The sequence below is a fragment of the Trichosurus vulpecula genome, chromosome 6, assembly GCF_011100635.1.
Source record: "Trichosurus vulpecula isolate mTriVul1 chromosome 6, mTriVul1.pri, whole genome shotgun sequence".
In the NCBI taxonomy this organism is placed as follows: domain Eukaryota; kingdom Metazoa; phylum Chordata; class Mammalia; order Diprotodontia; family Phalangeridae; genus Trichosurus; species Trichosurus vulpecula.
Genome location: NC_050578.1, coordinates 202248364 through 202262640, shown reverse-complemented (window position 1 = coordinate 202262640; position 14277 = coordinate 202248364). Strand labels below are relative to the sequence as shown.

General features: G+C 39.7%; 1 protein-coding gene across 1 annotated transcript in view; it reads right to left on the bottom strand.

Moving 5' to 3' along the window:
* EVC (EvC ciliary complex subunit 1) overlaps positions 1-14277 on the bottom strand; it is a 142536-nt gene that overhangs the window by 91990 nt on the left and 36269 nt on the right. The window contains exons 7-8 of the mRNA XM_036762296.1: positions 9837-9974; positions 2381-2539 (exon numbers count right to left, since the gene is read on the bottom strand). Coding sequence (XP_036618191.1) covers positions 2381-2539; positions 9837-9974 — 297 coding nt within the window. The remainder of the gene's footprint in view (positions 1-2380; positions 2540-9836; positions 9975-14277) is intronic.

Sequence of the window (14277 nt, the reverse complement as noted above, 5' to 3'; positions counted from 1 at the left end):
CACAACACCCCTTATCATCCCCATTTTACAGATGAGGAAATGAAGGCAAACAGAGGTTAAGTGACTTGCCCAGGGTCATACAGCTAGTACATGTTGAGGTCAGATTGGATCTCAGGTGTTCCTGACTCCAGGCCCAATACTCTATCCATTATGTCACCTAGCTGCCCATAAATATAAGAAATGAGGGACTTTGAAGTTCAGGTGTAAGAGGAGTCATCAGTGAAATGTACACTAGGAAAAAAAAATATGAGTTGGCCACAGGAAAGGTAAAATACGAAAGGTAGATGACCGAAGTGTTCCATGGGCATGCTGGGAATGGCAGCAGAAAGCAAGGAAGGACTCCAGCATGTTAGATGGATCTCTTGTAGAAAACTTATAGGAAGACATGGACAAGAGCTGTGCGCAATGGGCAATCATGGAGGGTTGTGATTGACATCACTGGAAAGAACATTTAGACTGATGAAATCACATGACTCCATTCGAATACAAAATAGGAATCATAGCAAAACTTATCTCTCTTGGGTATTAAAGGAACAAAAAAGGAAATCATTTCACTAGTTCATCTGTAAACCATAAAGCATTACAAAAATTTCAATTATTATTATGATTCCTCAACTCTGTTACTTTGCCTAGTGGTCCCTATTTCTTCATCTTTTGCTTCCCAGTCCTGGACGATGCTGTATAGAGACCCCGTCACAATACGAGGCAAGAACCAGACACTCTTAAATAGTACCTCTCTCACCAAGATACACCAGTGACAATAACAAAGGATAAGCCCCAAGACCTGAGCCCTGGGTTCCATGGCTGTCTCTTGCTTCTCAGATTCTCAGTTCCCTATACCCCTCGATACTTCAACATTTTTCCTGATTCTGACCAATTTGGTCATACCAATTTATTCTCTCTTCTTACCCACCCAATACCTCAAAAGATAGTCAGTCTCTTAATCTAGCATAAAATATAATTAGTGCCTTTCCTATTCCCTGGAATCTCTAAATGCTGAAAAGGATCCATGATCACACTGTCATGAGATCCCTCCAATAATGCAGACTGCAATATATTCATACTTGTTCATCTTATATGACTCATATCCATTTGTTGCTCAGTTGTTTCAGCTACGTTAGACTTTTTGTGACCCCATTTGGAGTTTTCTTCACAAAGATACTGGAGTGGTTTGCCATTTTCTTTTCCAGCTCATTTTACAGATAAGGAAACTGAGGCAAACAGGGTTAAGTGACTTGCTTGGAGTCACATAGCTAGTAAATGTCTGAGGCCAGATTTGAATTCAAGAAGATGAGGCATCCTGAATTCAGATTGGGCACTCATTTTATTATCCACTTTGTCACCTAGCTGCCCTTGACTCATATCCATATCCTCCCATAAATTCACCCAATGGAGGTCTTCCTCACTTCTTCCTGGTATCTCTTAGTTATCACTGAAACACTGAAACCCTTCATTATCTATCAATATAACCACATAATCAGGGCATCTTTTCTTCCTATCGTTCTACATTTCTCTGATGCTATCCTTTACTCTTCTTCATTATTCTTTACGGGCGATAGGTTGCAGCCTGCTCCCACCTATGATCAATCTTTCCACTGCCTTCTGAGTAATATTCACTTTTAATTTTTCAAAGAATCATATATTCCATATTTCATTGCCATACAAAACAACCAGTAGGATTTTGTTATCAAAAAGATGGGCCTTTGTTTCTGGGGGAATGTTGGGGTCATGAAAGGATCTTTGCAATTTCCCAAAGGCAACGCAGCCCTACATATCCCTATGGATATGTTGGCACAGGGGACCAGTACCATTGTTAGCTACTCCCACTGTGAATGGCACCTGCCCGCATCTCTGCCTCCCAAGGCCATGGATGCCCACTGCATGGAAAGATTCTATGTGTGAGGAATCCATTTTAAAATCTCTCACAGCTAAGCAAAAACAATCAATGAGAGACCACATCTAGCGATTTATGCAGTACTCTGTGTGATTAGATCCCTGCCTCTCTACTTACATGTTTGTTATAGTCTGGGACTAAAACAACTAATTTTTGCAATCACTAAATGTTTAGCTTCCTTTTGGCATTCTTTTCATTTATATTGTTACAGCACCCCTGCATTTTATAAAGCACTCTTGGTTCTGCCAATTTCTTTCTTCATAAGTTCAGAGAAATCTCCCCATTTTTCCTGCATTGTTCCTATTTGCCATTTCTTACTAACATAACAATATCCAATTACATCCACACACCACAGGTCATTTGGCCATTCTGGTGCTCTTTGTACTAGATAACACACAGCATCCTCCTTCTTGAACATGACATACTCAGCTCGATATCTCTATGTGCTTGAAGCCCCTCTCCTCTTCCTGCTCTCCTCCTACTTACCAGGGTCTGCAAGTCCTGAGAGGCACTTAATAACTCTTCTGCTGTAATCATTCTTTCAGTTAGATTCTGCATGATCTGCCCTGCTTTGTCACTTAAACATTTCAATTGGTCTAGGAGAAAGTGCTGGGTTTTTTCCATCTGTTTCCAGAAAGCTTCCATCTGTGAAATGAAAATGACATACCAAAGAGAAGAGTGATGACTGTGTGTACATGATGTCTTCGAATATTTATCAAACATTACATGTTCTACAATACAAATTTGAAAGTATCTGCATGTTGGTACACAATTCTATGTTGAATATGTTGTACCATTTTATATAGCATTACACACCCCCCCCTACCCCTGGCTTTCCACTACTCTGTCATTCAGTTCTAAGACATCTTTTGAGAAGATGAGGCACTTGTGGTAAGTGTGGGAAGGATTATGGTGAACAAGGCTTAAATATTCCAATTAGTTAGGACCTTCAGGAAAGGGTGCACTGTTATTAGTTCTGATCTGAAAGGAACAAGTACAGACATCAGCTACTGGCTCAAAGTTCAAAGGAACAATTTCACAAACTTCTGCACTATATTAAAGTTAACAAAGTATTTTATACTTACTGGCTCAGCTTATCCTTGTGACTTTGAAAATGGGAGAAACTACAGTGGACTTAAGTCAGAGTATCTTTTATTTGTTGAAATCCCACCATGTCACTTGCTACCAGTATGACCTTAGGCAAGATATATAACCGGTGTGAGCCTCAGTTTCTTCATCTGTAAAATGAGGTTTGGCAATATGGCTTCTAATGTACTAGTCAGCCTTGAACTATAAGTAGGGATCTCTCCATCTTCCAATTATCATATATTTACTTACTGGTGTTAAATGCTATATGCCTTCATTATGTGGCAGGTGACAGATGAAATGACTGAAGAAACAAAGGTTTGATCTTCTGAGCATGTTGATTTATTAAGCAATTCATGGCAATTGCCCAACAAACCAGGGCCAGACCTCCTCAGCTTAGGCCTGGACCCCAAATACAGGGGGAGACAGATTTCTATTCATTAAAGACAACTAATCAAATAAGGCCAATTAATTAAAAGAAATAATACAACATTAGGTAATCTGATTTCTAATTGGAGGAAAGATTAAAGACTTTTCAAGTTGGGAAGGGGAGAGTGAGCAGGTGCAATTTTCTGAATTCAGCCAAGGAGGTGTCCCACTCCTCCCAAGTGTCTGTGATCAATCAAAGGAACATGGAAACATGAACTGATTGATCAGCCCAGGGCTAGTTCTCAGATAAGACATATGAGTGTCTTGAGATGTACAATTGTGGAAAACTCCTTGCATCAATCTTTGGATCTGACTGGGTTTCTGGTCAGCACAATCTAGATCCTTGGTTAAGGGTCTCTGAGCAGCAGGGAGATGTGATCCCAGTTTCCCAGCCACATAGGGTTAGGTTCGAACAATGAGGTCCCCCACAATTCCCAAAACTGAATAAGGAGACAAGACAGCAGTTGCACTAGACCCATAACTGAATAGAAATTAAGCTAGTCACAGAATTGAGTCACAAGATGGAGTCAATATGGTTCACTCAGTTCTTACAACTGACTCCTTGTTGTCCTAATTTCCTCAATTCCCTCAATCAGAACATAAATTCCTGGAAGGCAGGAACTAATTTTCATTTTATTTTCTTATCTCTAAGTCCTGGAATAGTACCCTCAATCAATCAACCAGTTAACATTTATTCATTGCTTACTATGTGCCAAGCACTGTGCTGAGTACTAGGGATTCAAAGAAAAATCAAAAACAGCTCCTGCCCTCAAAAAACTTGCATTGTAATGGTGGAAGTAACATCTATATAAAATGGTAAATAGGAGCTATATACAGTATGGGTGGTCAGTTTCACTGTATAACATCATAAACTTGTAGGTGAGAAGATCCTTGGAGATTTTCAGATAAGAAAACTCAGGCTTAGAGCAGGAAGCGACTGGTATACATTAATAGTTAGCTGGTAAGTCTTAGATTTGACCTAAGGGCTGTCAGGAGGGTAGAGTCAGGAGAAGGGGGAAATGACCTAACATAAAAGGTAGTGCTTGAACTGAGTCTTGAAGAACGTCAGGGATTGAAGGGGAAGAGGAAGAAGAAGAGCATCCTAGAACCCGGAATGGCCAGAGAAAAGGCAGGGGCAGTAGAGAGATGATGATTGTTTGAGGATGAGAAAGCAGGTTAATATGACTGGACCACAGAGTGCATGGAGGGGAGCGATGTGTAAGGAGATTGGAAAGATCTACCTTGCTCAAATGTATTAAGTACTTAATAAATGCTCTTGGAATGAATTAAATATAACAACTTGTCACTTCTATGCCCACTGAATTGAATTAAACGTCTTAACTTGTCACTTCTGTGCTTTTATTTATATTCTTCCCTCCACATAGAATGCCTTCCTCCTACTCCATCAGTTTCACTGTATAACATCATAAACTTGTAGGTGAGAAGGTCCTTAGAGATTTTCAGATATGAAAACTCGAGCTTAGAGCAGGAAGCGACTGGTGTAAATTAATAGTTAGCTGGTAAGTCTCAGATTTGACCTAAGGGCTATAGACTCACAACCCTACGCTTTTCCCCCAATAGCACATCTCACTCTTTCCAATTACTGTCTAACCTCCACAGCTCAATTTAAATGTATTCTCTTCCTTGAAACCATTCCTTATTCCTACCTCTTTCCCCCCATGCAGACAAAAATAAGCCTGCCGTATCAGGAACTGACATGGCTCTTCATACCTCCCTCACAGTCTTATGGAATGGCTATTCGTTTACATAGATACCCATGGATACTAGGGGCTTAAAGGCTTCATCTGTGCATTGCTAGTAGCTCCCAGCAGAAGACTCCTCCACAAAAGAAGGGGCACTAGGTGCTGGAATTTTAAGAGATGGGTCTATGATGGGCACTGGTGGAGAGCAACAAAGCCACATATACTTGGAACATTGAAATAGCCCTAGGACAGTAGTTCATAACCATTTTTGTGCCATGGACCCCTTTGGAAGTCTGGTCAAGCCTAGGGATTCCTTCTCAGAATAGTATTTTTAGCTGCATAAAAGACATAGGAGTGCAATGAAGATGAATTACATGGAATGTATAAAGAATTTTAAAGCACGTACAATCAAGTTTAAGTGATGAGAATACTAATAGTATGACAGTCCCTGCTCTTGAGGAGCTCACATTCCGATGGGAACAATGATATATATGAAAAGGTCAGACAGAAAGATCCTATGATCCTTGGGGGCAACAGCAAGGCAGATGCCAATACTTCTTCTTTGTCGCTTCCATTGACAAAAACATATCAGTTTATGATATTGAACCATTTGACAGGGCCAAGAGCTACATGATGTCAAGAACTTTCTTTTCTGAGTCTTCCAAAGCTGTGAGGGTAGCACCAATGGGGCAGTTTCCAGGCTGAATCTCCACAGGTGTTGCTTCCCAGGATGCTGTCTCCAGGCACTCTGACAGAAGCATTGTTGATCCAAATTCTCTTGAGTTCTGGGTCCTGGGCTCTCTCTGTCAGGGTCTGAAGGGAAATACTGGTGAAGGTGGTCGTGATGATGGTGGTTTGATCTTTCTGATGCATACTGTCTCCCATTTCCTCCTCAGGATGCTTTGATACTTTGGGGAGGCTGGCTTGCTTGTCCTGTTAATAGTAGTTAATTGAAATTCAGTGGAGATGCTTGGATCCTTTCTCCATAGGAGTTGCTCCCTCCAGATATTGAAATACAGTTATTAAATATTTTTTTTAAATAACCTTGCAGACACCAGGTTAAGAACCCCTTCTTGTAGAACATAATAGGTATTTGATAAATATTTTTGAGTGAAGATCAATCAAAATTGTCCAGGAAAATCTTCTGGAATAAAACTTGAAATGATTTATTTTTCCTTTTTGAGAACATAGCTATGAATTAGTGTGACTTAAAATGTTGTATGCTTCACTGGATTGGGCTGATATTACCGAATAACTGAGTAGCTAATGAGACTGCTGAGAAGATGCCAAAAAAATCCACTCTAAGATTCTGGCCAAGTACATGTTAATTTGGTAGCAACAACAGTTGTGTGATGATGGATATTAAAGGAAACCCTTCAATATGGTCCCTAGAGGGGAAGTGCAGTGAGGTGGGAAAGAAGAGCAGATCTGGAGTCACGAAATTTTGGTTTGTATCCCAGCTCCAGCTCTTACTAGCCATGTGACCAGGCAAGCCCCTTAACCTCTCTCGGCCTCAGCTCCTTTTCCTATAAAATGGTGATACCACCTACCTCACAAGGTTGTCTTCAAAACTGCATTTTAGAAACCTCATAGGGCTACAGAAATGTGTTTTATTATTTATTACAGATAAATGTTCATATCATTTAATAAAATACATTGTACTTGACATATTGTAAGTAAATCATAAAGAAGGAATGTCAAAGGGGATTAAAAGCTAAAGTATGAGTACAACTCTAAGTCACACATTGATCAAATCAGAGGCACTGTGACAGATTAGAAAAGATCCCTTTTGCTTTCTTTCTTATTTTAATTTTTAAGGACAGAGCCGAGGGGTTTAAGTACAAAATATTCTGCCTGGCAAGCGTTCATTTTAATTGGCAGTAAGTTTACTCATTATCTGTGAAAGATCAATTTTGTAGGATAATTTTGAAGCACTGAGCTTTTAAAATGTTCCAGGAAACCACAGGGGCAGCTAGGTGGCACAGTGAATAGAGTGCCAGGCCTGCAGTCAGAAAGACTCATCTTCTTGAGTTCAAATCTGGCTTCAGAAACATATTAGCTGTGTCACCATGCACAAGTCACTTAACCCTGTTTGCCTCAGTTTCCTCATCTGTAAAATGAGCTGGAGAAGGAAATGGCAAACTACTTCAGTATCTTTGCCAAGAAAACCCCAAATGGGGCCACAAACTATTGGACACAAGAATATTGAACAACAAGAAGTCAACCATGAGAGCAAAAGCACAAGGATATCACAGAAATAGAAGTAACCATATCAGCATAAGCTAAACCTAGTTCTAGTAAACTCTAAGGGATAGGCCAAATTCTCTGACTACTCTAGAATTTATTGCATTGAGTATAGCTTATATTCAGTGGGCCAGTGGTTCAAATTCTGCTAGTGAAGTTGCTACTTCTCAAGGCAACAATTACACTACTGGATCACACTTATTGACAGCCAGATCTTCCATTGAACAGAAATTTTCTTCTTCTGTTTTACTGTTATTAGTTCTGGATCTAAGCAAATTTAAACCCTCTTTTACCATCTAGTCATCTGAAAGCAGTGAGCATGTCCTCTTCTCCTGACCCCCTAAGACATCTGGATGACCATTTTCAATTCCTTTAACCAATGCTTGGTTGCGATGGAGTCAACCACCTTGCCATTCTATCTATCCCATAGGCATATTCCAGGCTGTCAGAGTATTTACTGAATGTGAACTCGGTACAATACTCCAACTGTGGGCAGATCGGGGCAGAGAACAGCAGGCCTATCCCACTTCCTTTGTCTGGGTCAGTAGACTTCTGTTGATCACAGTAGCTTTTATTTGCCATTTCACACTGCTGATTCATTCAGAGTCAAATGGTGTTAATCACATTCTAGCATGTATATGTTCTAAGCACTGAGAGCAAAGGAAAGGTAAGTGGCTCTTACTCCTCAATAGAACCGAGTCTCCTCAACTTTTTAAATCACAAAAATCCTCACTTAGCAGTCACTGAACCAAACACTAATCACCAACAGATCCCAAACTCCATATTCTATTTGAAGCCTATTTCAAAACAGAAATGGAAGAACTAAATATTATAATCTATAAAGTTACGAGGTTATATACATTAAGAAAATTGCAATTATGTCATCATTGTTTGAAACGCTGCATTTATACTATGATTACCACTATTTACAATCCCTAGAGGTGAGCAACTGAAGGAAGTGAAAGAGTATATTTAAGAGAAACTGAACCCTCAATACTGGTTATTAATTCTGTCTAATAGATGGCAAACTGTGTCAGGGTTGAGGACAGTTTTTTTAGCTTTGTAAAGATTTTCACAGAATTACATCCATTATACCAGTCATGGGCTGGTAATTGCCAACTTTGCTTCCAATCATGCATACAAAGTAGTAGTGTGAGAGCCCCGTACGGACAATTTTGCAATAGCAAATTTTAAAGTTGGAACAGACCTTGGAAATTTTACAGTCATATCTCTGAATGTTACCAATAAGGAAACTGAGGTAAAGAGTGATGAAGTATCTTACCCAAGGTAACACAGCTATCTGGTGTCATCTGGGACTCAAATCTGGGTCAATGTCTATCTTCTCTTCCCATTTGAAGGCAGTAATCACACTCTAAGCTAAACTTCCCAAGTTCCTCCTCCTCCTCTTCCTTTTCCATCTTGTCTCAGTTTTTCTCTGTCTTTCTTGCAACTAGGTGGCACAGTGAATAGAATGCTGAGATTAGAGTTGGAAAGACCAGAGTTCAAATCTGGATTAAGATCCTTACTAGCTGTATGACTCTGGGTAGGTCACTTAACCTTTGTTTGCCTCAGTTTCCTCAACTATAAAAAGAGGGATAGTAACAGTGCCTACCTCACAGGGTTGTTGTGAAACTCAAATGAGATAATAATTGTAAAACAGTACTTTGCAGAGTACCTGCATCACAGTAGGCACTATATCTATCTATCTACCTTTCATCTATCTATATATCTATCTACTTCATCTATCTCTATCTCTTTCATCTATCTATCTCTATCTATCTATCTATCTATCTATCTATCTATCTATCTATCTATCTGTCTGTCTGTCTGTCTATGTATATCTTTATTCCTTTTTCCATGTGGTGGTAGTCTTTCTCTGCGACCTGCCCATTCCAGGGCAGGATGGGGTGAAGCCAGCCCAGAAAGAACTCAGCATGAGAGGCTACAGGTCAGGATTCTCCCAGGCCAGGTCATGCATGGGTTACAGATTAAATAGGTAAGTAGCAAAGTCTGGATTTGAACCCAAACCCTTTAATTCCTAATCTCATGCTCTTTCCACTATATAACCTGCCCCAGAGCACTGTCTCTCTAATGCATCCTCCCCAATCCCTCTTCCAAGGGAGCTTTCCAACACGACATAAAGTTCCCAGATGGAATTTTCGCTACCCCAAGGAAGAGGTAGGATCCTCAGAGAAAGCTCCAGCAATTTCGTTTGAATCACAAAAGAGCAGTCTGAGATTCTCACAAAGGACAGGACACTTACACAAATTTTCTTTCTGCGAATCTTTGAACCTTAATTATACCTTTTCTACCACTTACCTTTAGAAACCAGATAAAGAGGTCCCTAAAGGGAAGACAAGTGTCTAACAAGCTTTCAAGCTCAGTCTTTTTTATTTAACCAATTTAATTGCCCAGTGGGGGAAAAAAAGAAGTTTTTTTTTATTGTAAGCATTACAAGGGAAATAAAATTCTGTACATACATTATCTATTATGTGTTCTGAGTATTCTCTCTCTTTCCTTTCAATATCCTCCAGTGTGGAATATTCAGAGCTACCAGCACCCACCATCTCTGTGTTTGATAATTTGGACTCAATTTGTTTTTCTAATTCTTCCAAATCCTGAAATAAAAATAAAAACACCACAAATTAAAAAAAAAGCAGTGACAACACATTAAATACTAGGGAGGTAAATATTTCCCCCATAGTCTTAGCTACAACAGAAAAAGCTATTTGTTCATCCTTGATTAAAATGTCCCATTGGTTTTTATATTTATAATCATAACTCATTCTCCTATGGCATTTTATGGCTTACAAAATATTTATCTCATAAAAATCCTCTGAAATAGATGCAAGCACTGGCATCCTCATATTACATAGAAGAAGGCATTTGAGGATCAAAATTATTTACTCAAGGTCACACACTTAGTAAAGGTTGGAGGATAATGGGCTTTAGAGATGGAAGGGACCATTATCTAGTCTAACTCCTTTCACAGGGCAAGAGAGGATAGCAGAACACAAGAGAGGATTCAAAATATATAACAATAGATTTTCATTTCAAGAAAGCCTATATAATAAATAATACATGTTGTTTTGAGAATTGTCCATCTTTTCTTTACTTCTTTGTGAGTTTTCTTTTGTTCTTTGCTATATACTTTTTTACTTTGTTTTTTTTTCCCTTCCTCCACCTCACCCCCAAAAGCTACAATAATGTTTCTCTATAGCTATAGATACGTACATACGCATATACATCACCTTGCTGCCTTGATATAGGATTTCCAAAAAACAACTGGGCATCATGTATTAGTCCTACAGGTGTATTTTTCATTTTATTTTAATACTTTAAGATATCTTGGCACCGTGAAAAGAGCACTACATCAGAAGTCATATGACCTGCTTTCCAGATCTAGTGGGATTTACCTGGGTGGCATTGTATAAAGCACTAAATCTTGATAAGCCTCAATTTCTTGATCCGGAAAGTAGGAATAAAAGTACTTATAATTCCTACTTCAGAGTTGTTGTGAGGAGGCTCTGAGATAATTTACATTAAATAATCATAGAATATTAAAAATAATTTTCACTGCTGTTATTAGAGATAAAAGCCAAGGTCTATGTCCGTTGGAAGAGTGTCTATAACTGTGTTTGAATTAGGAATGTGCTCTTCCTTTCCTAAACTTATAGCACTTTGTACTTCTCTTATTAGCATACTCCCTTTTGCATTATTCTTATCTATGCTATGCTGCATCCAACTATTAGACTGGGAGCTTTAGGAGGGCAGAGACTATACCTCATAATTCTTTGGCACTCTGAAGCGCCTAGCATATAACTAAATTTAATAAACTGAATTTATATGATGAAGAGGGAGCCTATATAACAGAGTAAAAACAATGGTATTTGTGGAGGACAGCATCTATTTATGTCAATATTGCAGTCCCATCAAAGTCTTGATCCATGGGGCTATTTGAGGTAGCTAGGTGGCACAGTGGATAAAGGACTAAGCCAGGAATCAGGAATATATGAGTTCAAATCCAGCCTCAGAGACTTCCTAGCAGGTGTATGATACTGGCTAAGTCTCTTCACATCTGCTTATCTCAGTTTCCTCAATAGCAAAATGGAGATGATAATAGCACCTACCTTACAGGGTCATTGTTAGGATCAAATACACTAATATTTTTAAAAAACACTTAGTATAGTTCTTGGAATGCAGTAGGCACTAAATAAATGCTTATTCCCTCTCCTAGTTGAGGTCTCATCTCCATGCTATGTAGTCCTTGCCCATTTCATTTTATAGCTCTTTTCTCATTCCTCTAAATTTTTATTATTTCATGGAAAACAGGAGCACACTCAGGCTGTCCATCCATTCTTCCTTGCACTCATGGTATGACTTCCCCACTGCCTTTCCTGGTCATGTACATCATTGTTGATGCATTTAATGTAATTTCTTCTGTAGGAATCATTGTTGGTAATATGTACCAGGCTATTTACAATTCACCATATATCTTTCTATTTATTGAGCACCTACTATATGCAACCCTATCCTAGGCTCTGGGGAAAAAAAGAAAAAATGGGAAGGGGGGAGGAGGAACCATTCCTACACAGAACTAATTAATGTGATTTGATCCTCTTGCATGTCTTTATTGTTATAATTTCATGATTCTAAATATTTTTTAAATTGATGGCTGCCTTTTTGCAGTTAATATTTTTAAGAGAATAACAATATCTTATATCTATACATACCACACACACAAACATACACACACACACACACACACACACACACACGGCAACTTTTCCCCAGAGTTTTAATTAAAAATAAAAATCATGGGTAAAAGACAAAATGAGCACAAATGTGAAGTTTGACCTTTATCAAAAGTGAGTAAGAAATGAAGAAAGAGGTCATTATAAGTACGAATATACCACTGATTATTTTTTTATCATCTGGATGCTTCTTTTGCTGGATCAGTGTTTTCATTAGTGAGGGCACTTCTACAGATGTTCGTTTAGACTCCTCCACACCCTGTCACATTGTGAGATTCTTGTATTTGCTTTCTCATATATTAATGGCAGCTCACATTGGTACAGTTTACAAAGCATTTTCTTTACTGTGGTCTTGTGGGGAAGCCTTGAGTACACTATTTATACCTTAGGAGTGAAGGATGTCTCTATCAGAAAAATGAAGGAATCAGCCAGGATCAGAGAGCTCATGAATGTCAGTGGGAGGACTTGAGCCCGTATCTTCTGTCTTTAAAGGCACCGTTCCTTCTGCTACTCTGTGATACCTCTTCTGATCATTTTTCACTGACTTAAAAGTGCCACTTAGTAGGTATCCCATCACAAGCAATGATGGAAAATGTGCAAATTTTCTGAATTCGTTGCTATTTTTCAAATGCCATTTTGGAAAGAAAATGACATCCTCATAGAAAGGTTTGTATTTTTGAGTTTGTCAGGTGGGGTGGTATGATGGAAAGAAGACTGACCTAGGAATAAGAAGACTCGGATGGCAGTGCTGCATCTGACAGATTCTGGCTGAGGGACCATGGACTAGTCATTTAACCCCTAAGTACCCCCAGATAATTTCCTTAAAAATCTATGTTACGGTTCTCGGGGGACGGAGCCAAGATGGCGGCTGGTAAGCAGGGACTAGAGTGAGCTCCGTACTGAGTCCCTCCAAAAACCTATAAAAAATGGCTCTGAACCAATTCTAGAATGGCAGAACTCACAGAACAGCAGAGGGAAGCAGGGCTCCAGCCCAGGACAACCTGGATGGTCTCTCGGTGAGGTCTATTCCACACGGAGCTGGGAGCTGGGAGCTGGGAACGGAGTGGAGCAGAGCCCAGCCTGAGCGGCGTGGAACAACCAAACTTGGAGTCGGCCGGATGGGGCCCCTAGTGCCCTGAATATGTGAGCTGCGACAGTTACCAGACCCCTCAACCCACAAACACCAAAGACTGCGGAGAAGGTTAGTGGGAAAAGCTGTGGGAGTGGAAGGAGGTCGGAGTTCGGCTTCCAGCCCCGGGGGCAGTGGAGGTGCGGCAGCTACAGTTGCTGCTGCTTCTGGCCCCAGGCCCACCTGGTGGGAGGAATTAAGTGGCGGATCAGAGCAGGAGTGAAGAGCCTGCTGAAGATCTAAGCCCAGTTCGGGCTGGGGGTTCTTGGGGAAGGAGGAGTGCTGGGGTGACAGAGCTGGCACCTCCCCCCCAAACGTGGAACATAGAACTCGTTACTCTACTAGCAGTCATACCCCACTGAAAAACTCAAGGGTCAAGTTAGTTGGTTGGGAATATGGCCAGGCAGCGAAAGCACACCCAGATTCAGTCTCAGACTTTGGATTCTTTCTTTGGTGACAAAGAATACCAAAACATACAGCCTAAAGAAGACAACAAAGTCATAGAGCCTACAAAAAAAGCCTCCAAGAAAAACATGAACTGGTCTCAGGCCATGGAAGAGCTCAAAAAGGATTTGGAAAAGCAAGTTAGAGAAGTAGAGGAAAAATTGGGAGGAGAAATGAGAAGGATGCGAGAAAAGCATGAAAAACAAGTCAATGACTTGCTAAAGGAGACCCAAAAAAATACTGAAAAATACACTGAAGAAAACAACACCTTAAAAATAGATTAACTCAAATGGCAAAAGAGCTCCAAAAAGCCAATGAGGAGAAGAATGCCTTGAAAGGCAGAATTAGCCAAATGGAAAAGGAGGTCCAAAAGACTACTGAAGAAAATACTACTTTAAAAATTAGATTGGAGCAAGTGGAAGCTAGTGACTTTATGAGAAATCAGGATATTCTAAAACAGAACCAAAGGAATGAAAAAATGGAAGACAATGTGAAATATCTCCTTGGAAAAACCACTGACCTGGAAAATAGATCCAGGAGAGATAATTTAAAAATTATTGGACTACCTGAAAGCCATGAGCAAAAAAAGAGTCT